The 27,133-nt window shown below is 32.2% G+C and overlaps 1 protein-coding gene across 1 annotated transcript in view; it reads right to left on the bottom strand.

Moving 5' to 3' along the window:
* Window positions 1–27,133, bottom strand: part of LOC128994290 (cAMP-specific 3',5'-cyclic phosphodiesterase) — a 721,667-nt gene that overhangs the window by 680,457 nt on the left and 14,077 nt on the right. The window contains exon 2 of the mRNA XM_054418717.1: window positions 20,316–21,438. Within this exon, the coding sequence (XP_054274692.1) occupies window positions 20,316–20,404 (89 nt within the window). The 5' untranslated portion in view covers window positions 20,405–21,438. The remainder of the gene's footprint in view (window positions 1–20,315; window positions 21,439–27,133) is intronic.

Here is a 27,133-nt window from a genome sequence, read left to right as displayed (position 1 = left end):
GCAATCTATGATAGCTCCTGACTCAGTAGCTTATTATAAGAACAAATAGATTAATATTCGTGTTAATTATTTTATAAAAGCATGAACATTAACTTTATGGTACCATCAAACCAAAGACATAAATAAACCAATTTTCCAAAAAATCCAATCACTAATTTGAGTTGCATAAAAATGAACTGAACAAAAACTAAAATATATGAAAAACTAATTTTGATCTACAGTTTTGTAGTACCAAATTGTTGATGAAATAATTTACAATTTTACACAAGTTAAATATAGCCATGATAGTATACTGTTAAGAGCACTGAGTGACGAAACATGTTATGAACAGCCTAATTAATTGCGTTGAGCTGCATCTCTAATGATGTCGGCTTCATCCTCTTAGTTTAACATACTCCAGGTGAACAACCAAGTAAAGTCGAAATAAGTATTAGACCAATATTTTTTTTATAGTAAACCTAAATTAATGAAGGATATTTACAACTAGATAAGTTAACACTGAAAAAAATCCTTTTGAAATGCTCAGTATTAGCATATGGGATTAGAGAATGAATATTCATTTTTATTAATAGTTTCCCCGTCATTTGGAAGAAATCGTTAAACTTTATCTGCGATAAAAAGGCCACTCCGCCAAACGACTAATTATTTCCAACAATAACTACTTTGCAGTCTGCATCAGCCTTTCTAACAGGTCTACTCTTAAAATAGCTTTTTCGTGTATTTCCTATCCTTAAATAAAAACATATTATAAACACACATCTTTATAAATGGCCCAGAAATTATATAAATATACTTGGGGGCAACTAGTTGTTTGTTATAAACTAGCAATTACATTTGGACGTATAAAAATAACAATCAGGAACAAGTGATACTTTTTTTGAACCTTAAACAAATGATATTATTTAGCAAATTGAAAGTATAAAAATGTTGTCGAAGATTAATCAATTACCCAAAACATTTAAAGAAATGTTTTCTTTATTAATAGGTACAAACGTTTAACCTGAGTTAGTACCGTCTTATCAAGGTATTCGCCCCCAATTTAATTAAAAATAAAGTGAGGCAAAATCAACGCGCCTAAACGGAGCCCCACATAAAATGCTATAAGTAATATATAGTTAAGGGAACTAATACGTATACAATATACACTCATATTGTATGAGTTGTCCTTAAGCTACCAACGTAGCACTCATATACCACAGCGTCAGTAGTCGGTTGAGGGTATTACCCATTATACCTCTCCTGCATTAGGTAAATTCTCGTTCATTATTACATTTAACTTATTACAGTTATCTTTTAATATTACGCCGTAAAAAATATATGTTAACTCTATAAATTTTAAAACAAGCTAGAAGTATAGTATAGTTACCCATAAATAAGTAAAAACAAGTGAAGAGTAGTTTAAATGCGTATAAATAATATTGAAATCAAAACTAACATTTTTTTTCAAAACACGTCGTACATAGCAAGGTGTGCACAATTTTATTTGTTTGGGCTTTAAATTTATAAATTACATTTGTTTTTAGATCTCACTACGAAGTTATATAGACGATGTTAAAAAGCTATAAGCTATTCGAGGAAAAACATAAACAGTTATTTTTGCTTCACAATTGCGGTTAGCTCGCTAAAATTGTGTTTTTTGAAGAAAGGTTTATGTTTAGGTTAAAAAAAAACAAAAAAAACGATGATATTGATAACAAACAACAACTTTAAATCCCCAAATTAATGGCCAGAAAACGTTGCGTTTACATTAATAAATAACTGTTGTCTCCTATTTCATCGTACACAGCGACCAACAGTTTCAAGGTACAAAATAATATAGCTCGGGCTTGGTCTCCAAGGAAGTAGACGATCAGTAACGGCCATTACACTTGTGACGTCACAGTCAGCTGGGTGGGATTGATGCATGCTATAGTCAGCTGGGTGGAATTGATGCATGCTACAACACAGTTGCATGCAGACATTCGTTTCAGTGATCTATGATTATAAGTTTGTCTACTACTATGTCACTAATGGGGTATTGTAAACAAAAAGGTGGAATAAACATACAATGATATTTATACAGCACAATTCCTTGAAACTTGCACTATGCTGCATATACTAACATGTTCAAACTATGTTATCAATTGTTGTATACGTTTTCCTACAGTTACCTAACAATGTACATGTTCTCTCACTGATTTGAGAAAGCAAAGTGGCCAATTCGCTCATCAGTGATATAATTACTTATCTAATTACTTTGTCTCACTCCAGATTTGCAACGTGAAGGCATGAAATAGTGAGCGCGTAACATGCAGGCAACGTCGTATGCGCGCGAAATACGTTGGCAGCACTGGCTGTAAATCAGCTGGTCAGCTGTTGTACTGTTGTAATTGTCACTTCACATTAAATCTTATATTAAAAGTTCACTTCTGTGTAAAAATAGGTTATGTTTCTTCACAAATTTATTTGTTTTATGGTAACTGTAGGAAAAGTATAATGTGCAACTCGAGTTCAAAGTACAATTGCCTCACTCGAGAAACCATTCCTCTAAGGATTTCTCTCGAGTGAGTCAATTGCTCACTTTTCTCACTAGTTGCACAAATAACTATTTTCTTTGTGTTTAGCTTTTGTGTGCCCGAAACAAAGTTTTATTGTTTTGAAAGAACAAATATTCAATTATCAAATTAATACACGGTTTTAGGTGTGAATCTTAATACACGTATTTTTACGAAACAAAACATGAATACGGTGGTAAATACTGATTGAACTTCTTCTGATCTTTTTACTGCTGATCCCCATCGTAAAAACCTAGATCCTTAGCCACAAAGCCCTTACTATCATACTGTAGATCAGAGCCGTACTGTACAAACAAGTGACAGTTAATACGACAATTCTTACATCTGAACAGGGACTTTCAAGAAAACCCGAGGTAATGCATATCCATAGTCTTTTTCTTCAAGAAAAACTTACATGTAATTAACAGGCTAAACCAAAACTCATTACAGGCATTAGAGAAATGCACTTTATTGGCAGAGTTTACACAAAATCATACTCCGAAATGTTGGCATCCATGCAAACACAACGAGTCAGACAATAACATTAAAACATTATATTTGGTGCCTCAATTATATAGCGAGTAACATTTAGGAAAGGTTGTGGTTTTACTGGTATTTATAATTAATAATATTTAAAGCCAGTTTATAATATCTTTATTACATTACAAAACTTAAATTTTTACTCAGCAAGACAACCGAAGTTAGTAGTTTTTTTGTTCAACCAAATAAGTAAATAAATGCTGAATATGATGAATGGTAAATATGATGCTGTCAATAATTAATTACCACTGTGAAAAAAGCGTGTCACTGCTTCCTATAAATCCTGTGGGAGCTAAAATCACAAGTTAGTAGTTGGACTACGAAAACGATATTTCCTTAATCAATGATATTAACATCAAGAGAAAACCGCTATTACTTATAACCAATTGGCATTTACAAATAATGTTTCTAATGTCTTATCCTATCAAGTCATCAATACAACAAATTAAAGTTGTAATACCAATGTTTGATTCGGGTTTTTGCCTTAAATGTTTGGTCGAAATAAATACAATTGTATTTGCTCTATGTTTATTTTTTATTTAACTATAAAGGCTTTGTATTGTGAATATTGCATGCGATTCGTTCAGGACTTTAGTGTTAAATGCTCAAAACATTTCTTTAATCAAAAAATAAATGGACGTACACTTTCTTTTAGCCTCTTGATCTTGTTTCTCAATGTATACAAATGCCTAACAGGAAATTGGAAGTTGAATGAAAGCCAAAAATTTACTTTTATATTAACGTACAGAAACTTAAAATATTAGGTAGTGTATACCCTTGTCCACAACATTATGCGTCCTAAAATATCGTAAAACGGTATTTCTAAGCTAATATATTGTAAAAGCCCATCTAGGATCATATAGGGCAAATATATGACATCATTGATTTGTTTACGTAAATATTTTAAATTTGACTACTACTTTAGACAATACTTTTCATTGAAATTGTGACCATACAAAGTAGGTATTTTAAACCAAGTATGAATAGAGTTGAGTGGAGGATGAGTGGCACGATCTTGTAGTCTTGTTAGTGACTAAGACCGACATATTCCTTAGACACAACTGTTCATAGCCTATACAGAGAATGGTAACAAAGGGGCTCACAGTTTATATTGGAATCCGAACCACATTTTTGCCTTGATATTAACGAATTGGTCTAATTATCAGGATAGTACTACGCATAGTCTTAGTACTCACTAGTGTGGACGTTAATCTACACCAGAGGATCTAAATCCACATCCGAACAGTGTTTGTCCAAAAATATCCACAATTCGTGTCCTCCTAGTAAATGGATTTTGCCTGTTAGTTAATATTTATTTCAAGAGTCCATAGATAGACCAAAACCTCACTGCTAATCTACAGCGGCAGCAGAATCTGGCTGAGTGTAATAACATTGCGTTTCACACACAGTCTAGTACTGTCCCTGTGGTACGCTGTGATTGGTTTGTATAGCCCTGAGTAATTGGTTTTAATTTACAAACAGTTAATTACTCGAGTTCTCTATGATTTCGCAGAACTTTGCAACGAAAAGCTTTAATACTAGTGGCACAGGTTTACTCATAGGTCATACACACAATATTCCAAAACTATAATGATACATGGTATGTTGTAAGATAAAAATTTGTCAAATCCTTGAAATCAAATATATTACGTAACATTTTTCTATTACTAACCATAACATTTTTAATTTGGGGTCTTCGCCACAATCGGTTGATTTAGGAGTTTTCTTAATCAAAGTGAGCCTCAAAGTATTCAATATTTTGTTTTAGATTTTTTTTTTATTGCCCTGAAAAAGGCATTTTAATGAGAAAATTACGAATTTTTTTATATCAGTCTATGGATACAAAAATATTGTTGATTTCCCAGGGACCTAAACCGTCGCGTTATCAGCGAAGTGATGGACGCTAATACTGTATTTTATTGTTGAATATAGTGGTTTGATTTTATTTGATAGTACACACTTTGGAATATATGTTTTTTTAGCTTAGGAAACAATTTGTGTTGTAGTAATACTGTAGTAGATTAAAATACCCTGAATTTATTCATCAATAATTTATAATGCAACCGTAGGTATGAACTATTCATCTATTTCTTTTAGACAATTCAATTTTTTTTGAGTACAGTAACAAATCTGAAGTTGAACATAGTTACATACTATTTGACTAAGCTGAGAAACTTTTAATATTAGGGAGGCGTGTTTTTTCAGCTTGGGACAATAACTTCTTTGATTTTGTTTCAGACCAAAACAAGTAATAAAAGTCAAATAAATATTTTCGAACTCCCCTTTCTCTGTTTATATTAGAGATCCTATACGAAAAGTAATATTTCCTTAGACGAATATATTCTCAAGGCAAGGAATAGTTTCCATTGAGATTAATGGTATAGACTTTTTGAGCTCTTTACAATTAGTATGTATTTTCACAATGAAACTTAATCTCTCCCTTATGAATATAATTTGTAACCTAAAATATTAACAGTTGTTTGTTTATGAGGTTCGATATTAGTTAAACAATTAAAATTTGTTGCAAGTCCCTGGTGAAAATACAGTGAAAGAAAAAGTCCTTTGCTAACCTAATCGACATGAGTCCTTTGCTATTTTTGTAGACATGTAGTGTGTTTGATGTAAAAGAGTAGTTTGTTTCATATAAAAGATTAATTGAAATATTACGTAAATGGAAGTTTCGTCTAAGCAATTCCTAGAAACTACAATCAATTTAGTTGCCAACCTATGCAACATAGTTGTAAAAACCAATTGTTTACAGGACGGATATCATAATTACATTCACCCAACAACCAAATGTAGAAGGAAACGCTTCTAATTCAATAGAATATTTCTTTTTCAGAACAATCAACATTTCATTTCCAACGGAATAACTGCAGATAATTATTTTTTTTATTTACAACAGATTACTTAGTATTGAATCTGGAAGTTGCATTACTAATAATTGACTCAAAATAAGCATCCAATATGGTTCTCTATGTGTATGATTTTCATAAAAGTAAATGTTTTAGTAATAAAACAACCATTGGTACTTAATAGGCTTTTAGTATCATTAAAACAGTACAAATGGTTCATAAGTTTATATATTGACTAGCTGAACCCGGCAGACGTTGTCTTGCCTTTGACTATTTATAATTTAAGTACCGTAACGTTTAATTGTCTAATTGTATAAGATATCCATATTATCGAGTATATTATCGAGTAAGATGATCTCGTTCGCATGGCTCAATCACGTCCTGGTTGAAGTTCGTTCGCTACGCTCACTCACCTTTAGGTTGGGGCTCGTTCGCTGCGCTCACTTGCCTTCAGGTTAGCTCGTTCACAACGCTCACTTGCCTTCAGGTTAGCTCGTTCACTACGCTAACTCGCCTCCAGGTTGAAGTTCGTTCGCTATGCTCACTCACCTTTTGGTTGCAAATTAGCTGTTGTCATAAAGGTAAAAGAAATAATAGTGCTGCACCCTGTTGGTAATCCTTGTAACTTTAATGCTATTGAACATCATAGAACAGAGAACCAACTTGTTTAATTGAAACAGCTGTTAAGATTTATTAATTCCATTTCTCATAAGGTTAACATGGGAAACTCCAGAGCCATTGGGGCGGAGCCGATTGGACGGATCACGAAATTGATGGTGTATAAACCTATTCCATGAAATTCTACACGTATGTACCAAGTTTCGTGGCAATCGGTTCAGCGGTGTCTGAGTTTATCACTGCCAAACAAATATATATATATATATATATATATATATATATATATATATACAAACATCCTCTTTTATACTTATAGATAAGCATATATCACACAACTGGTTTTTAAGCAATTTAAATCTTTTAGTAACACTGTTCATATAAATAAATTCTTTAGGCCCATTTGACAACTAAAACGTCTAAGTAGGTGATTTCCCTATGTAGCCTCAGAGATCCACTGGTCTTGATAGTTAAAATTAGCTATCAATAACTATTTATGGAATGTCTAAGTATATCCTCATGTTTAAGTGGCTCCAGTGATAAAATCAAAATGGACGTAGTTAGACTGGGCCCCGGAGGAATCCGCTGATGAAAATTACTGAGTTTTCATGCAACATCTTAACCAAAACACAAAGATAGGGCAATTTCGCATGACCTAGAGCAGCTTTTTACAGAAACTATCTCAGTAACAAAACCCAATGCGGAAAATGCAATTTTACAAAGTTGCAAATACTAAAAATAACTGAACTATGCACTTATTTAATAACAATTTGCTACAGCTGATCTCTGTTCAAGGGATACAAATAATGGGTGCCTTAGTATACAAATAATATAAATTATCTTTACAAAGAAGTTAAGCACATTAAATGGTGTTAATACCATTTTCAGACATGATTTATGTTACATATATATTGCCTAATGAACTTAATTTTAAGTTCTCTTACACATTACTTTTGTGCAAAATTTACTTACCTGATGCCCTTCCTCCAGGGTGTACTTACAATGGAGGTGTGTCTCTTGCTTTCCTACAATTTAGCCTTAAGACCATTGACTAGGGTTCCTTACTATAAAACGACTTACAAAAATTTCTGGTCATTGGAGGAAGGCAATAATTATTGAAGTAAAAAAAATTACAGGAATGAATATAGTTATAGTAATTATAAAGTTGGTACATATTTTTGTGAAGAAGTTGTATGGATTTAATTTTACATGGTGAATAAATAAAATTAAATGACGTTGGACAACTAATTGGTTGTCCATTGGAACGAATAAAAATTGAAAGATTCTGTATGCATGGAACCCTCTTTGGTAATTCTCTAATAAGACTTTGCAGCATTCAAAAAGTACAAAAATAATACTATTCAAACCATAAAAATAGCTTAGCTCATCCTTTTACTTTGGTAAATAGTTATTAACATATAACCAAACCTACAACAACATCTTATATAACTTATAATTAACTAAACTTATAGCTACATTATATATAATAGTATATTAACGTACAAGTTAATTGCCGTACCCAATTTAAAATTGCATTTTTAGATCTCGTCCCTAAAATAGATTGGCGTCTCGACTTTCAATTTACAACTGTAAACATATTTACATTCATTTCTCGCAAACTAACTGAGCCAAGCTGAACATCAAAGAGCGCCAACAAACTATTGCTATATTAAACACAGAGAAAGGCTGTCAACTAATACATTTCAAGATCTTACACTGGCTTCTAATTAGTTTTCATGATGGAAAAAACTAATTAAATATTACCTATATAGCTAAGTATATTAAACTAATTTCATAAATTAAAATTGAGCAATTAAATTAATCATCATTACCTTTAAAGTGGTTAATGTAAACTGGGGGAAGTAACAACTTGTAAGGATATAACTTTGTAAGGCTTTGGTCTGAAATGCTCAGTGTTCACTTTGTTTAACGTAATACGGTATTAGGGGATGAATATTAATCTGAAAGTTAAAATATTGTTATCGTAATCTCATTATCGTTTGGGAGTAATTGCTTGTAAACTTTCTCTGCGATGAAAGAGTAACTTCTTAAAACAATTACATTCTTTGTAACAATTGAGACTTTACAGTCTGCTGAAGCCTTCCTAACAGTAATAAGGTTTCTAATAAGCTACTCTTGGTTTAGTTTTTTTAATATTATTTACATTTATTTTATGTAAGCTGCCCAATAATGCACTGAGACCTTCAGTTTAACATTTTTAAACCCGGTTTTGAGACTGATATTGTTCAAGGACCACAAACGACAATATCTCCAGTAAATTGAAAGTAAACATGACTTAGAAGCTCGCTCAATTATCCATCAATGTTAAGGAAATATTTGTTTTACTACGACGGCCTTTTAATTTTAGCTCCCGCGGTTACCTGATAGAAAATATTTCACTTTACCTATGCTGTGAAGTGAAGTTAAAGAAAAATTGGAAACTAAAACTACTAGTTCGTTTCTTTGTATAATGTGCTAAACAATATACCTTAAATACCATACATATGGACTGTGTAGCTAAAATTAGTCGATGATGTTTACTATTCTTTTTTGTAACTAATAAACACCAATATATTTTCATAACATTGTGTTTCATTCATAAAATATAAAGTTGCACTTCACAACATGTTCCTCATAGACAACTAATTGTAGACATAAAGAGCACACCTCAGCATAACCGAGATAAAACTCACAATAGCTTTCCTCACAATACAATTCAGCTGTACAGTTATACAATAGGGTGGAAATAAATGTATAGATTCAGGGGACGCTTGATAAGTAATTTACAATGGATATTTTGAGATGCATGTAAGCTACCCTCAACACACGAAGAAGGGCTTTGACCTCATAAAACATACCGTCAAATCTATGGGACTTGGGAACCTTATACGCCAATTTTCAAATTTTGAATTGCACCAAGATATTTCTTTTGCTCACATTGGTCGCTGGTACCTTAACATACATACCATGTTTCATAAATATCGGTTGGATGAATTCAAATATAAAAATTTTATGTAAAAAATACAACATGGTGGATATATGGTTAACGAAGTGATTTTGGAAAAAGTGTTATACCCGATTTTCTCCTTATTTTGACCCAAGGAATCACTATGCAAATTATATCCCGTCCTTTTCTGAACACTCTGGATATGTATACGTTATTTAGGAAAATATTTTATAAATAAAAAAAAATGTTATTATTTCAGTTATTATACCAAACGGTTTGTTTACATAAGTTGTTTCCGTCATGAAAAAGAAATATAACAAATAACATGATTATTTTCGCATTAAATCACTTTGATGTTTCAAAAATATACGTTAACATAATAAATTTATCTTATTTATATTATTTGTTACCCACGTATAAGTTTTAGTATTTGCCTCTATTTGATTAAAGAAGAAAAAAATTTGATTAAATTATGCACATCCAAAACAAGGTAATTATTTAAATAACATTAATATAAACATTTTAACAGAAGGCATACAAACTACAATATATTTTGTAATCTAATGAAATTAAAACTGTGAACAACGGTGTTTAAATAATATCGCTTTCAAACTCCTGGAATATAAATTTATTTAGAGCCTAGTTTTTCGTTAAACAATAAAATGGGTGTTTCCGATTTCAATACATGCCGACGCCAACAAATTGCTTTACAAGGTCAAAAATAATAAAGCTGTGGGTTCGTCTCCAAGGAAGTAGACGATCAGTCACGGCCATTACACATGTGACGTCATAGTCAGCTGTTAGGAACAACTGACAAATGCTAGTAGTCGGTGACATGCGGACGTTGATCACAATCATCAGCTGTCTTACAACCTTTTTTACTGTCAGGTCATAATATTAGGATATTAAAGACAAAATGGTATTGAACATACAGAAATAAGCTTATACATTGTACAGATTAAAGCAAGGCATGAACAACAAAATAAACAGTGATTTTGAAAAATAGCTCTAACTCTCATCCAAAAAGTAATTACGTAGTCCATCATACAGTACAGTGTAGGAATGGGTTACAGTTTAAGCAACCAAAATGTAATCGGAACAGAAGAAGTACTGTAAACCAGGGGTATCAACGAATTTATCTAAGATTTATCATTGGACGTCAATTGACAAACTTCCATTCGAAAACGGAAAAAACTCATTTCAGTTTAATGTAAATTTAATGTAAATTAATGTAAATTTAATGTAATTTAAACATTTCGATCTGAACACAGGGTTTAAAACAAAACTAAGGTCATGTATAAGCAAACTCTTTTTTAAATCCTTACATGTATCTTCATAGACTAAAACAAAGCTCATTCAAGACAGTAAAGGGCTGCAATTTGTTGGCAGAGCCAACATAAAATCATCTTCCGACAAAGTTTTGGCAATGGCGCAAACGCTACGAGAGTCAGTCGATCTCATTAAAACCTCGTATTTTCTACCCTAATTGGACGGTAACACTTTTAACTGACGTCATATAGTTATTAGCAGTATACTTGAAATTTCATTTTTACTTAGAAAAAACATTTAACTATACAATAAAAAATATACAAAGTAATAAATATTTGTGAACATGCACAGCAACGCCAAAAATGTAATTTAATTTATAATACCACTTTTGACGAAAATCAAATGTCCAGATAGCAATCATTAGGTTATTATTGGTATTCCAGGAAAAAATCATCTGTGTACTTTAACATACTGATGTAAAAAAATCCATATCGACAATACTGATGGAATTTATTCATGTGTTTAGGGTATATTTTATTACATGTTTTATGTTTCAAATCAAAGGTGTGCACTACACATTTTAATCCGCGCCATCTCTCAGCAAAAAACCACAAAGGATTGCACTCGGGTTTTTATAAATAGGCCAATAATAAAACAATATTTTTGTAGGTTAAAGATTTTTTACAAATCAGTGTTTTACAATATCTCCAAGATAATTGTACTCAAATAAAAATGGGAATTAAAGAGTCAGGACCACATAAGTTAAAAAATCATACGTTGAGTAATCCAAAATCAGGATTGTCTCAAACAGCGATGTAAAATTACTTTTGACAGCCATAACGTTGTAGAAATGGGAGTGAAACATCCCACATAAGATTGATGAGAAAAAACTATTCTTTATTCCAAATCATATGAATTTTAAACGTTTACAAGACAGTGAATACCTTTAAAATACTAGACAATGACTATGGAATATAGCTTTGGTTTCACAAAAGATAAACGGAATTGGTATCTAAACGTCCAAAGTCCATTAGCAAAAACACCGTAGTTTGTTTTTCTTAGATGCTGGTGAAAGTTAATCTCTATTGTGAAATATTTTAGTGTAACCTGAATTAGCGTTGCCTTACTTAACCTCGTTTTACATCTGAAATCATATTATTTCTGCTATTCATCATCATATTTGTTTCAACTTTGGTAAACATTGCGATTTGTGGAAATAAATGTTGAGATTTTGGCCTTTGACTTTTCTTTATTTTTACATTATCATTTCTTCGAGTTAGGCTGTTTCTTTACATGATACCTTGAATTATATTCATTCTATACCACCGAAACTAATATTGTTACTCAACAAGCTACCTAACTAAAAAGGTCTAGCCATTTTTTTAAAGCTAAACCATGTATAATGTGAAACTGTCAATTACCAGAGCGGGATGAACTTGTCACTGTTTGATGTCAATCCTCACAATCGCTAGTCGATTGCTCTGATATGATTAAAAAGTATCATAAAAAATAACATAAAACAGACACATTCATGTGATTCTTTTATAATTTTTGGTTGAAATTATTGAATATAAGTAAATTACTTCGAAACATCAACAACACAGTCTTTAAAATCCTAGATCTAATTTTTATTTGGATTTTACAGGTGTTTTATAAGTGTTTGCTAAACTGTATTTGTACAAAGTTATACTACGTGTTTTACTAGGAGATCTCTTAATGATTCATATATATCTATACTAATTTATAATTAAATGCCACAAAAATTTTATTTTTACTTCGGAACAAATTATTTAGTTTTATAAGATATGGGCTTCTAGGAAATTGTCAAGAAAATAGTCATGCTCAAAAAAAATTACTGATTTATCGTTGTTCTTGTTTAGTATCAAAATCAAACCACTGTATATTTGAATAGATTATTCCCTACAGGTAAGCAATCAAGTTAATTGAAACAGGTAATTGACACTTATTTATTGATAAATATTTCTTGGAACTTTATGTAGGTAACAGGCGATCCTTCTCCTACATGAATGTCAGGCAGTGGTATATTCATATAGCTAAGCTACAGCTCTGAATATTAAGCAAGAACGTCTTTATCACCACGTGTTTATTGATCTTGTTTTAGCAGTTCCCATATGATGTACCCAACAATTGCTACTGACCTTGCACAGCTGAAATACTCCCGCCGCAGAAATTACATATTACCTTTGACTATCCAATGATAAACTATCCGGATGGAGTATTTATCATCACTATTCACGTGCATGATAATGTCTTAAAATCGTTGACAGTGACTATTGTTGCTTCAGTGAATATTAAGAGCCAGGTGCAATCTCAAGTTCACAACGGAAGTCAACTATTTATTCTTCTTGGTGTTTAAGCACTGAGAAGATCCGTGACACAGTACACAGGCAGCTGTTTTATAACTGACTGCCTTCTGTCAAACGATGTAAGAATGTCACTGGGAACATTTCCTGTAATATTTACATTTGTCAAAGTTAAAGATTGAGGGTTTGACCTATAGTTAGGCCTATACAAAACTCAGCTATATTTTGTAAGCTAGATCATAAATATTGTATTATCGCAGCAGACGAAACAGTTATTAAAATACTACAGTGAAATGAAGTTTATATTGAAACCAAAGATTAAAAAAATAATACACTATCATAGCATGCCGTTTAAGGGCAAAGCTATGTGATAAAATACCAAAATCATCATATTTTATGGCAATTCTGATCATGGATGGGTAAATATGGAATTATTGCAATCAAAAAATGAAACTGTAAAATGTAATGCAATATGTGTTTCGTATTATACCTTCTAAAGATGTTTATGTATTAGTTTAGTGGTATTATATAACTAATGATGAATATAAGGTACAAGACTTATTAATTCTCGTATTTTATATTTATAATATACCATGGTACTAAGATTTTAGGCGTTAATAGGTCGGTTATGGCAGATTATTACTGTACAAATGATTTATTCATCAAACTTTAGGAATATAATATTGAATAATATATTGCATAATAATTATGTATTTAATACTCTAATAATCAATTAAGACAATGTCATAAATTATATTTCACTGTTGATTCAAAAAATCTAGATATTATAATGGTAAATGCATTTCTTGTTTTTTGTTAATAGTTAAAAGCATCGTAACTTTCATAAATCGGCCTCTTCATTGTATTAAAACACCGTAAATATAAGATAAAATAATTTACTGTCCCCTTTTGTAATCATGTAGCAAAGATTTCACTTTGCACGCAAGTTGAGCGTTACCAAACCACGAACCATTAAACACAAATGGTCAGAGATTCACACTACAAAGGCGTGGCTTGTGAAGGCTGTGACGCAAATACCAGTGTAAAGTTCATCATACCGCTCGATACATACACTTCTATATACTTTAGTAGTTCACCAGTGGTTAATCGATGACGTCCAATCAAGTAATTGCACGATAGTGAACGCTAGGTTGTCATAGTAATACTGGAGTATACATTTAACCCAATATTATTTTAGAGTATACTTGGGTAGCAGTGTATGTTGCTATTAGGTTTCAACTTTTCTTTATATTCATATTGCATTTTTTACTATTGTGTATACAATTTACACGAGTATTAATCATCGATTTAGATGAATCGGACACAAACGAATGGCGTACTGTAGAAACTAGACATGTCCAAAAAATAACAATTTTTTTTATCTTGAGAAATAGAATCGACTTTTACTGTAAGAACAAAACGTGTCCCATTACTTATATAGGAGTAGGAGTTATATTGCAATTTTCTCTAACTGCACATAATAGACATGTCCGGGACATGTTTTTTGTCGCTCCTGAAAAGTAAGGTTTTAGGACATGTCTGGTTTCTGCAGTAGGTCATTCCAGATTTTCTTTCGAACAAGTTCATCGGATCGGACTGTTGTCTCGGGGTTTTTAACATTTGGGTTTTAGTCTAATTACTTGGCTATTTTTCTCTGTTGCATACAAAAACAAGTGCAACATACATTTTCACTTTTACCCATGGATTATAAAAATTACCTAAACATGAACACTGTAAACATACTATGTACCAGTCCATAATAAGGACATAAACACCACTTAGCATACATAAACAACCAACTGTTCCGTGTAATAGGTATTGCGCGCTTGTAATTATCAGCCAACATGTTCCAACATGCTGCACACACCTACCTATTAGCTGAGGAAATCAATACAGATAACCTTGCTCATTATCAATCTCGGTGTAGCAATTATGGCTTTGACTGCACGGCTGCTATACGTGCGATAAAACTGATTTTAATTAACGATCAAACGAATAACAAATGCAGTGCTAATGAGCTATATAATACCTACTTTATTGCGTTACTTGGATTCGAATCGATGCATTATCGCTTATCGATATTGTTTTGGATGTGTATAAAAGTGACATCAAAAAGTCAATGCTTAAAAAGTAAATGTATTCAATATATATATATATATATATATATATTCTTTGAGCTCTTAAACATACATTTAAACCATGAATACCAAATACTTTTATTTAGGGATATGTTTAACAAAACAATTTATGTTAAAATAAAGATTCACAATTGATACAATTTAGTTACTATTATTTAATTTAATTATCGATACCCAATTACGTTAAATAAATCACATTAAATTAAAACAGAGAAATAACTGTTAAAACCAGTAAGAGTTTAAATTGACGTTAAATATTTTATTCGACTGTTAATAAATATAGCTACAGGTTTTGCATAGATTATAAGTCAGATGATACAGTGATTTTTTCAAACTATATTTAGAATTTTGTATTTCTGCTGCTAATTATTCTGTATCCACAGGTGCCTGACAGTGAACTGAACTGCCATGAAATTTGTAACGATAGAAAAGTTTAAAACAAAATTAATAAAAAATTTAAATTTTGTTTGTTAATTTTGTGTATCAATTGGAACTCGACAACAAGTTTTATGAACTTGGCGAGCCTAAGATGTTGTATTATCATAAATAAATCTATTTCAATTCAAATTTTGAATTTGAATTTGATGTATACTAAGATAGTTAAATAACTTTAAACGCAGTAGTTTTAGATGTTAGCTCAGTAAATATAACAGATTATTGGTCTGTAAGGTTATGGCGTAAACTTAAGCCATTAACAAGCTGTAAATAACTAGTAAACATTATACTGCAGAAATGAGTAAAATAAACTGAAAGTCAAACTTTATCACGTGTTTCATCTCTGATCCTTGTATGATTAACCAGTTTATAAAATCGTCATTTAGATTAAGTTTGTTCCGACGGTATATATCAAGTTATAATTCAAATAAGCAAGCAGCCTCTTACTTAGTTAAGAAATCCTGCCCATGCGTTATAAATGAAAATTAAACAAACTAGCTTATTGCATTTTAAAAACGAAAAACGAGATTAAAAATTTAATAAGCAAAGCTAAAGACAACACTATCTTAACTTTAAACCTATCTAACAACTTGGGACATTAACATGTTTAATTACAAATACCCTCACCGAATTAAACCTGCAGACTAGAATTTTCGTCCACCTGATTGGAGTTTTACTCAAATATTTTCTTATATATGTCGGATCCATTTCCTAATCAAATAATATTGGGTTAAACAAGTACTTCGGTTTACTGCTCCATTGAAGATATTGTGGTGCGTTTTTAGTGGAATATTTGTAGCTTAGGATGATAAAAAAATTAGTAACTTTGCCAATATTGATCTAAATATAATATCCATAAGTACGCTTATCAACTACAGTGGTTTACTAATTTTCTATAAGAATAACATCTTAATAAAATTTACAGTTTTATGGAATTTTCCCTGTAATAAGTAGGTGTACAACTACGCGTCAATATACAACATTATTAGTTTTTTAGGTATACGAAACGGTTAGAAGAAAATTTGTTAAATCTTTCGTTGTGAAGGTAAAAGATAAGGCACACTAAATTTCACATTGTTAACACCCATAAAACCCAGTTTCCATAATCTGATAATACTGGTTCGCAAAACTAGTTTGAGGTTTTGTATATTTACGCGTTCCTACCAAATGTCATAAATATTGGATGATTCTTCCTCAAAATTTCATGCCAATGGACACATATAAATATAGCCTATGAATTTAAACGGATGGTGCTTTCGGCCTCTGGAGACATGAAAACGAAACATAAAAAATAAGACCCTGGACCAGGACTAACAATTAGACCTATGGTAATAGCTAATTACCTATGGTAAATTAACTATAACACATACATTTGTTACATTTGAAAAAAATCTTACACGAAAAACATTTGTGGCTCAACAAGAACTGATGTGCTGTACTTCAAGTACCTATTTAAGTTTAAAATATTTTCTACAACTAAATAATGCTAAACGAGGGTCTAACGACCGCTAGCAAAGCAAGCTCAAGTGGTTTATAATTGGGATAGAGCAATAACAGCAAGTGGAAGATTGGTCGGACCTTTCAAGTGCGATTGCAAAACATGTGCAGTCCACTTGAACAGACCTTTGTTGACTGGCCCGATAGTTTTGTTCTTCTTCGTTAATACATGATTGGATTCAACATAATGACAAAAAAGTGCTTGGTATAGGCGAGTGAAGGAAGTGTTTAACGAATTATGCCAGCTTTGATACTAAGATCAATTATTTGTTCTTAAGCGAAAATTATTTATTGAAAGCCTGATTATCGAGAAAAAGTTGGTCCCATGTCAAATCCGACCTTACAGCAACTTTCTGTTTATTAGACTAAAACTATTGACTCAGTTAAAAAATCAAATCGAAATCACTCATTCGGCATGAGAAATATACAGGAATACATTATGAGTGGTAGGAATATTCCCCCGAAGTCCGTGCTCGAGGGAAGAAAAGGTAACTAAGCAGCCTAGACAGTACAGAGTACTTGAAATAGTCTGGTCTTTATCGTCTGGTGGCTGACATTCTAGCAGAACAAGGATCAATAAGGATTTCAAGTAAGATACTTTAGGTTACTGTCAGTAATATTGAGTGATTTCCTCCTGGATTTATGAAGAATATTTTCGCAAACTAACTCTCTTTGAGTTCGATACGAGATAAGAAAATAGTAGCATTAATCATCCTGAATGAAATCTACATAAGGAATCAACAATAGAAACAACATTTATCAAAACTGTGTGTTATGTTTCAAATCCACAATAGCTGTTGTCAAGACTTAAACACTGCTGGATAAAAAACATAAACTGGATGTGTTGATTGAAAATCTCTTTGCAGTTTATGTTTGAATAAATAGTTCAGTAAGACAAACGAAATTAGACACTGCAAAGCTAAAAATGTCTCTACGAATCTTCACCTTTAACCAACTTCGAATTCTACATAACACTTACACTTATTTCCGTATTGAAAAGGGCAAGCTTGGGTTATAGGAACAAAAAACAAATTAATGTTTGGTGTAATGAAACAAAACGGAGTATGTTTTATCTACGATAAAACTTAGTCGCTATGAGCCTGTAAGTAGGTCCTGATTATTGGGAAGCTTTTGGCTCGTTGTACGATCCACTGTATCACGCAAGGCAGTGAAACAATCATAAAAGTTATGTTATACTTATTGTAAGAGCTTGTTTCTGTTTTAGTGCTACGGTATTACCGTAAAGAAGTAATAAACCGATCTTTACCGTTCACTTTGTTCCATCCTTAGTGTTTATTAGCTGACAGTAATTTACGAAAAAGGGGTGTTTCTAAGTGATTGTTAATAATATTCGTAAAAAATTTCACCTGTCAAAAATTATTATACTTTATAGGGCATCTAGGAAGTAAACAGCCAAGTACCGGAAATGGATCTACAGGTTAAAATATACAGAAAATCTAAAGTGAAATTACTTCCAAAAACGCTTTGTTAACCAGATATCCACCACTATATCTTTTACACACACGTTTTCATCATTTAACTTTTCCAACTGATCTCAATGGAAGTTTGTATGTATTCCATAAACGACGGTCAGCCACTTCAGTTTAACTTTAAATCATGTGATATGTTACATTTAGTTATTTCATGCATATTCATTATGATTGAGACAACAATATATTTAATTCCTACAGAAATCATCAGCCTGAAGGAGCACACACTGTTAGAGGAGGAAATCAATACAGGATAACGTCGCTCATTAGGCTCCAAGCCTTGATTGTCCAATGGTGTGAGTGAATAAAGAACTTATACGAAAATAAAAATTACTGTTAAGGAAGGTTGTTTACCTTCAATATTACAAAATTAAAAACAAATTATATGTTTTTATTTCTACTTAAATCAATGAAGTGAATTAAACAGAAAAATTTACACATAGTGGTGGTAAAATTAAACTATTTCTTATCTCATATTTATTCTTTTACATAAATATAGCTTGTACTGGGCAAAAAACCAGGACAAATTTAAACATGTTGCGGTTCAAAACAATAAAACTAACCTAAGCAAGACCGAGGATAACATATTAAGTATAGAGGAAGCGCTAGTTGTCAGTGCGACAGACGAGGTCACGCTGACAATTGTGTTTTATTTCCGATCACAACGACGAAACGTGATTCAAATGCATGCAAATCCCAAAAGAACATCGTTACGACAATTTACACACGTTATTGTCACTTAATGTTTTTGCACAGTTAGTTGAGAAATCAAATTGTATTTTAGTTGTGTTTCAAGACTAATTTAATAAATGGACCAACACCACTACAGTACGTTTAGCTGTTTCATATCAGCAAAACCCCTGGTCGCAGCTTATCTTCCATTTAGAGAATTTTTCTATTAAAAAAGTTCATTGTAAAACAAAGTATTTTGTTAGTTCCACGTCCAGTATAAATAGTAGATTGTGGGGAACAAAAACATTGTGTTTTTTTTTCGAAATAGTTTACCAATTTTCAAAGATTTACAAAAATGTAACTATTTCTATGAAGTTTTATCAATAAAGAAAAAGTTATTAAACTAATCCCAAGTTAGTTTCCATGAGAAAACAACTTGGGAAATTGTGTATTGTAATCTTTATCTATAACCTTAAATATAAATTAACTGTTAAATATGCGATATACAAATTCAACACACAATTTTCTGTATCATGATAGATTGAATAGTAAACACAAATATTAACATTCTCTAATTTAAAAGAAGAGCCATCAGTAAAGTAGATTATACCTTATATTTGGAACAAAGCCTTTCTCCTATTTTCGGATGTGAATGGTTTGCGAAGTCATTAAAATAAATGCTGGTTAGCACCATCAGACCTATTTATGTCAAATCGGACACTCTGTACAAGAGTTATCGTGTCAATGTAAGTTAAATGAAATACCAATTGGATATTTACTTCCAGTCTCAAAATTTAATAGCACAGATGTCTCTAACCTAGGTCTTGACATGATAGACCTATATTAGCTGTTTCTTATCAGGAATACAATTTTAAACCGCACCTTATATAGTAGTTAAAAGTCTTAAGCTAATATGAGTGTCAAACTGAAGAGACAATTTAAGAAAAGGTAGAAGAATATCTAACTACAATATGTTGGTCAAGGATGAACTGCACTCACCGAACATTAGCGAGAGTGTGCCTTCGATTCCTCAGGTATCTGTTGTGGTACTTCTGCAGGTCTCCGATGCTACCCTGCTCCGCCTGCATCTTGGTGCCACCACTCACGGCGCCGGCACTGCCGCACGTGTCGCTGCTGGTAGTACTCGTCACCGACCGCGTTCTCACTTTTTTCTTGCGCTTTTTCCGGTCGGAAGATGATGAGGACTTGAGGAACGCGGAGGAAAAAGTCGGACTCGGAGAGTTACACAGCTTCTGGTCCTTTTTGATCGTCAGAGAGCAAGAACTGACGGATAACGCGTCTACTACTTGTTCACCGTTCGGTTGATCCTCCTCCTCCTCTATGTCGTGGAGCTGTTGTGACGTCACGAGCGAGGGCGCGGTGACTAGAATCACCTCCTCGGCGGATATACCGTTGACCTCCGCCGCGGTGACCGTGTGGTCGCTCTCATCGGCGCCCTCGATCTCACAGGGCGCCTCTACGGCCACGGCCTGCTGAGCGCAGCAGCAACTCACCCTACACGACGCGGACCCCACTACGCTGATTGTTCTCTACTCTACCGGAGAAAAAATATATTATCTTTATGATACTCTCATTTGGAACAATTTAATTACTACGAACACGTAAAGCGATCACGAAATCCCTGAAAACAGGGAATATTTACTAATACGGTCGAAAGCTGAAGAGGTATTGGTTTGAGTCTTCATAACGCTAAGACTAACGGATATGAAAATACTATATCACTTTGTATTAAGGCAAGACAGAAAAGCACGACGTAGAAAAGGATGAGCTTAGGTATGAAGGGTAGAAATGTGGGAGAGGTCGGGGCAGGAAAGGGTCGGACGAAGATAGGAACTGTCACCTCCCGAGAGGCTGATGGTACTACAACCGATGAATCATTTATCTAACCATTTTCCTACACAATGTTTAATTTTCGTCCCTAGATTTCCATTAGATTGTAAATTTTTAATTGCATCCTTCTACAAGCCACGGGTTTCCTTGATTCACAACGTTTGATGCAACACACACTTCCTGAATACTTCTAAATCACCAACACTTTCACCCCATTTAAACCACAAATCGGTCACATTTTCTACTACTAATTCCTCCAACTCCGTTACTCCTGAAAAAGAAAAGAATATTTAATGAAAACTAATGAAAGATTAAAAATGTACAAGAGATTTGGGAATGCTTCCTTGTTCCATGATCATCAATACCCCCCCCCCCAAAGGAAAACCCTGCGTTATTTTAAACTTACATTACCTGGCAAAAGGTTGACGTTCAAAACTAGGTTATATTTCTTATTGTGGTAATTCATAAAAAAAATCTATAACAGGAATTTCATTTGAACCATATGATTTCTGCGTGTAAAGTTGAAGCAGATGAACTTACAGACGGTAATAAGAAGTATTTGTGATATTCTTAAACGTAATGTTAATTTGCAATCTTTACCTACAGTGGTCCATCATTTGACGAAAATAATTCCAATTATTATTTTTTTTCACCAGCTATATTTAAAAAGAAATGTTTGTGTATTTAATAACGGCAGAGATAACGTCCCTCTACATTCTAGAGATATCATCGAACAAAGTCACTATTCTTATTCCCGTTAGCACACCTGGTAAAACTTTAATGAGGGACAGTCCAGTTGGCCTAGTGCCCGAACTATTTGGCTGGCAACAATACTGCTAATTTATATTTTTAACTAATTTAATTTCAGTTTAAGAACGTTAATACGTTGGTCGGTATTCACTATTTTGGTAAACATTCATCTTTTACTATATACCTACTGGTATAACAATTCTGTTTTTAAAATGTTTGTACAACTTTATACAGGGTGAGTCAGTGAAACCGGCCATTTTTCGGTAAGTATTAAAAAAAGGTCAAACATCATACGATCGATTTATTCATTAAAAAACGTAGTAAATGAGTGGAAGTTTGTGTTGAACCAACAAAACAAGCATCAAGTCTTGAAAATAATATCAGAGTCAACTCCTTAAACTTTTAGTCAAGCCACAAAAAAACAGGAGCTGAGGTCAGAGGATCAAGGGGGCCAGGCAATATCCCCATTTAATGTCAAGGGAAGAAACGACACATCAAACCGTAGCTTTATTAGAGTGAACTGGCCATTCATGAAGTGCTTGTGGACCGACCAATATCAAAAATTTGCTTATTGACATCCCGTTAAGTGAAAATGAGCCTCATCGCTCATCCATAGGCTGTGAATTAGCTTTGGACCATCTTGCATATTTTGCTGATGGTATGGCAACTAAGTATGGCAACTAAACTTCCAGAGGTTGGGAACGCAGGGTAACTTACTCGGCCCCTTTCCTTCTTTCCCTCTATTCACTAACGTTATAAGAAAATATCCCGTTTCACTGACTCACCCTGTAGATCTACTGGACCGATTCTATTGATCAATGGGTCGATTTTTTATCATGAGTAGTTTAAAAATGGTGGACATTGAAAGACTTTAAATTGAAATAAATCAAACAACGTAGTTAATCCAAACTATTGTGGCCATGTTTTATAAAGATAACTTTCTTCAAATTTTATCGATACCAAATTTAAGAAAATTAGTTCATAAATAAGAGAGATAGCTATTTTTTAGATACTGCGTATCAAACAATAATTTGTGGTCAATGGGTAGAATCACCGCTAGATAGCTAAAACAATCACCTGTTTTAATTGTTGCTTTCCCAATGAGGGCAAAATATTAATGTTACCACGTATCACGTAATGGGGTGCCCGTATGCTTCATCTGATTTTGTGGAACATGTGTAAAAAGGAAATAAAGCATATGTTATGTACAATTTTCCTGGATACTGTTATAGTGAGGTAAATAACAAGTCAATGATTGTTTTGATAGTCCTTTAGTTAGACGTTAAGGTAAATAGTATATGTTGCTAGGAGAAGGCAATATGAGTTTTCTTCTTAAAAGATTTTTCTTTGTAAAGAAATCTAATATTGCGTGAGAATAAAAAAATCTTAAAGTGTTGTTATATTATGAAGGATGATGTTTACAAATTCACTAGTGAAACCTAACCTGTAAATTAAGTCAATAGGTATAGTATTAAAAACAAAACTAAACAACATGATTTGATTAAGGTCGTATTACAGTGCAAAGATTGTGACTTTTACTTAAAATCTGCTTTACAACTTACATTTATGAATGGAATTGTAATTTATAGAGCTATGTAATTATGAATAAACTATGTATTATGCAATTTATACATATATTGGTATACATATATTGGCCTTATGTAGATGGTAATAAAATCCGAGTTAAGAAAGGAGACCTAAAATTCCGTTAAGCTTGTGGTCGAATAAAAAATGCCGCACACTTTCTTGGAACCACTTAAAACAAATTAATCGGAAGCCTGAAGGAGACAACTGGCAAATTCCTGGAAAGAGTCTCCGTGTGACGCATTCTTGTTAATATTTTCTTGACGCTATATCAGACCTCAACGTGAAACTTATCAGAGCTACGAAACTTTGTAAAACCCCAATTAACTAACTAACTATTTAAATTATCATAATTATTTTATATAAGATAATGGTTGAAAAGTAGTAGTTACCTTGTCTACTTCCTGTTATTTTTTTTATTTTCTACATGCATTAAAAAATTTAAACTGTAATCATACTACAACAAATCTAATAACCATCCTACGGTTTAAAACAAATTATAAATCAATAATTTCATACAATGCTAAAATGGAAACCTTAAATAAATTAATTCATTCTTTTACCATGATTTATAAGTTTCACCTTAAATCATTTTGTACATTGTCTTGTATGAAAATAATGGGTTTTCGCTAAATTATGTCTTTACTGAAATGTGATTACATATATTAAGAATGGTATTTCATAACATTAACACTATAACTGTTTGCAACTCCTGCAACTTTATGAGGATCATTACTTTTTGATAGGCCTAAAAATGTTATACAAACAGGGTAAATACTAGATCTATTACGCTCTACATACAAAGACAATGTAAACATGCACATGAGCATGCTTGTCACCATCATGAAGTTCCGGCATGCATGAGCCGGGCAGCGTCGCGACAACCTGCAGTTATCTTTGCAACTTATTGTGTTTACTTGTATGTATACAATTTATGTTCATAACCTTTCTAAGTATATAAGCTTCGTTTTCTGATGGTTGCATGTGTTTCCTCACAAATTTGCATCTCACTTGGGCGTGTTCTATGCAATTACGTCAAAGAAAGTACTTGTTCTACTTAAAAATAGTTAGTACTACACTGATCAAAGTTACTGGTGAAGTTAAAGCACATACTCTCTATCATGGTTTAACCTTCACTTCTTATTGTTATGTTTTCCCAATTATTATATAGTTTCATATAGTGTATTTTCTTTAAATTCTATTTTAAATTTTACATGCACGCATTTTTAATTATCATTTTTTCATTGCTCAGGACAGTTTGAAATAGTTGGGTTGGAGAAACGTACAAGAAGTATAAACAATGGAGGTAACTTTAATTCTATATTATATCTTTTTCTCCAGCATATACGTTTATACGTGAGAATGATAAATATATATATAAGAGAATTTTCAGACCATAGTTACCGTGTTAGGCTTACCGTGTTAGGTTACCTCAGCCATACAAAAAAAGTTTTGAAATGCACGTTTAATATAGAATTTGTAGTGATGTATGGTTGTATATAAAAAAAAATCATCTTTTGAAATATTATATTTCAACGCATTTGTAATCTGATATTACAAGTACCGAGTTTATGGTAGGAAAATCGAAGTTTTGTGGCGAGTTCAGAAGGAGTCATATAGAAATGCCGTGAAATTTGCTCCGTAAACCTTCTTATGTAATGTCTTCTACTCTTCAAAAAATATTTGGATCCTTGTTCACTTTGATTAATCAGTCCTTTCTTCTTTTTTTATAAATCAATGGACTCTTTTCACTCTAATGACTTAATTCACAAAACTGTTTCCTCAAAACTTGTTAATTTGCATTAAAAGCTTTCGTACTAACATGGACATAAAACTTTAGTCCCAAAGACTGTCAGTTCGTATGTTCAATGAACTATTTATTGCAAAATTATTTATACAATTTATGGTTATAATATATATATAATATATAGCATTATACAATATTATTAAGTTGTACAGATAACGGTACAGATTTAAAATTAAATTGTTTCTTATGACGGGTTGATATTAAACTTACATAGTTAAGAAGTTACTTGCAAAAAAATATATATAATGACAAAGTCTACAGAGCAAAACTACTCTCCAGTGCGACACTATTACTGTCATTATGCATTCGACGCACGGGAATGTAAACTAGTGTCAAATATGCTAAAGAGCTGAACGTGACAAACGAGTCGACTGCGAAGGACTTTTTAACTAGAAATACAGCAGCATAAACATATTAAATAGACATGTTGGTGGATGGTTTACGTAAATAGCTGCAACACAAATTTCTTTCAGTCTCTTAAGTCCGGCTTACGATTTCAGTGTTTTTATACACTGTTCTTTTTAAATTATAGACATTTTAAATTACCTCATTGGTTTCATGTGTAGCCAAAGTCAATTGTACTTTGGAAATAAACTCAAATTTATTTTCAAAGTCCTTCTTAAAATCTTAAAACCTAAACTAATCTTACTTAGAACAAATATATTTCAGATTTGGATAGGAACTTTAAATCAACGTACGCCTACGATAAAGTTTAATAAACATTCTAAAATAGTTCATCGCACTTAGTTGAGTAAATGAAATAATTAGAGACGGTAGGCACAAATAGAACAATTCCAGCGAAATGAGACTTGTTAGAACGAGAGCACTACAGTGTATTAGCAAAATTATCCTCACGTTTATCTTGACCGCCTTTATTTGCAAACCAACAATACAATTTTGACAATTCGTTTATTAAAAATGGGTCTAACAAAGTGTTCAATACAATTATATGTCAAATTTTCAAAGAATTATATTTGCAGGGTTTTTAATTTCCTGCTTATATGATGAAAATACTTTTATACAAGTATCCAATTATAAAATACATAATTAATTTCAGTTTAGAAAGTTGATGTTTATTGAAAATAAGAACATCTGAATTTAACACTTATAAATAGCAGTAATACTCAAAGGTGCGTCATTTTTCGATGATGGGTTATTACGTTATAAAATTACTTCATTCTTTATTACTAAAATAAATCTTTACTTTACATAGGTTTATAATAGGTTTCCAATTGAAACTATAGTTTACTAACAAAAAGTACTTTTTTAGAATAAGCTTGATACGTAAGGGGCATTATTTTTTTTTAAATAATAATATAAATAGAATGTATAGCTCCACATGTATTAATTGTAAGTATAAACTGTAAAATCATAAAGCATAGTCAACAAAGAGAGGTGTGTAAAGGTATTTCCGGAATTTGCTCTTTAACAACGCTCTACCCAAGCATTCTTGGAACAACCTTACATGTGTAAACGGTGCAGTTCTTCTAGTTTTATAAATGTAATTTTTTTTAAATGCAGAAATCTGTTTTCTAATTGAAAATACTTTATGAAATAAATAATTCTTGATTTAAATTACAATATTGTGACGGTTCCAATAAGTGAAACGTTGGCATTTTTAAGGCATTTTAAGACATTACCAATAACGATAATTGTCAATGTAGTGCTCGCCACATCCAGAGGTCATTTGTCAGTGGGCTATCAGTAATAGTTATTTGTGCAACTAGTGAGCAAAGTGAGCAATTGCCTCACTCGAGAGAAATCCTTATGGTTTCTCGAGTGAGGCAATTGCACTTTGCACTCGAGTTGCACGTTATATTTTTCC

This window comes from Macrosteles quadrilineatus, unplaced genomic scaffold (assembly GCF_028750875.1).
Source record: "Macrosteles quadrilineatus isolate MER2022 unplaced genomic scaffold, UCM_ALF_1.0 Scaffold_5__1_contigs__length_97177068, whole genome shotgun sequence".
In the NCBI taxonomy this organism is placed as follows: Eukaryota; Metazoa; Arthropoda; class Insecta; order Hemiptera; family Cicadellidae; genus Macrosteles; species Macrosteles quadrilineatus.
The sequence above is the reverse complement of the archived record's forward strand: the minus strand, read 5'-3'. Positions and strand labels throughout refer to the sequence as shown.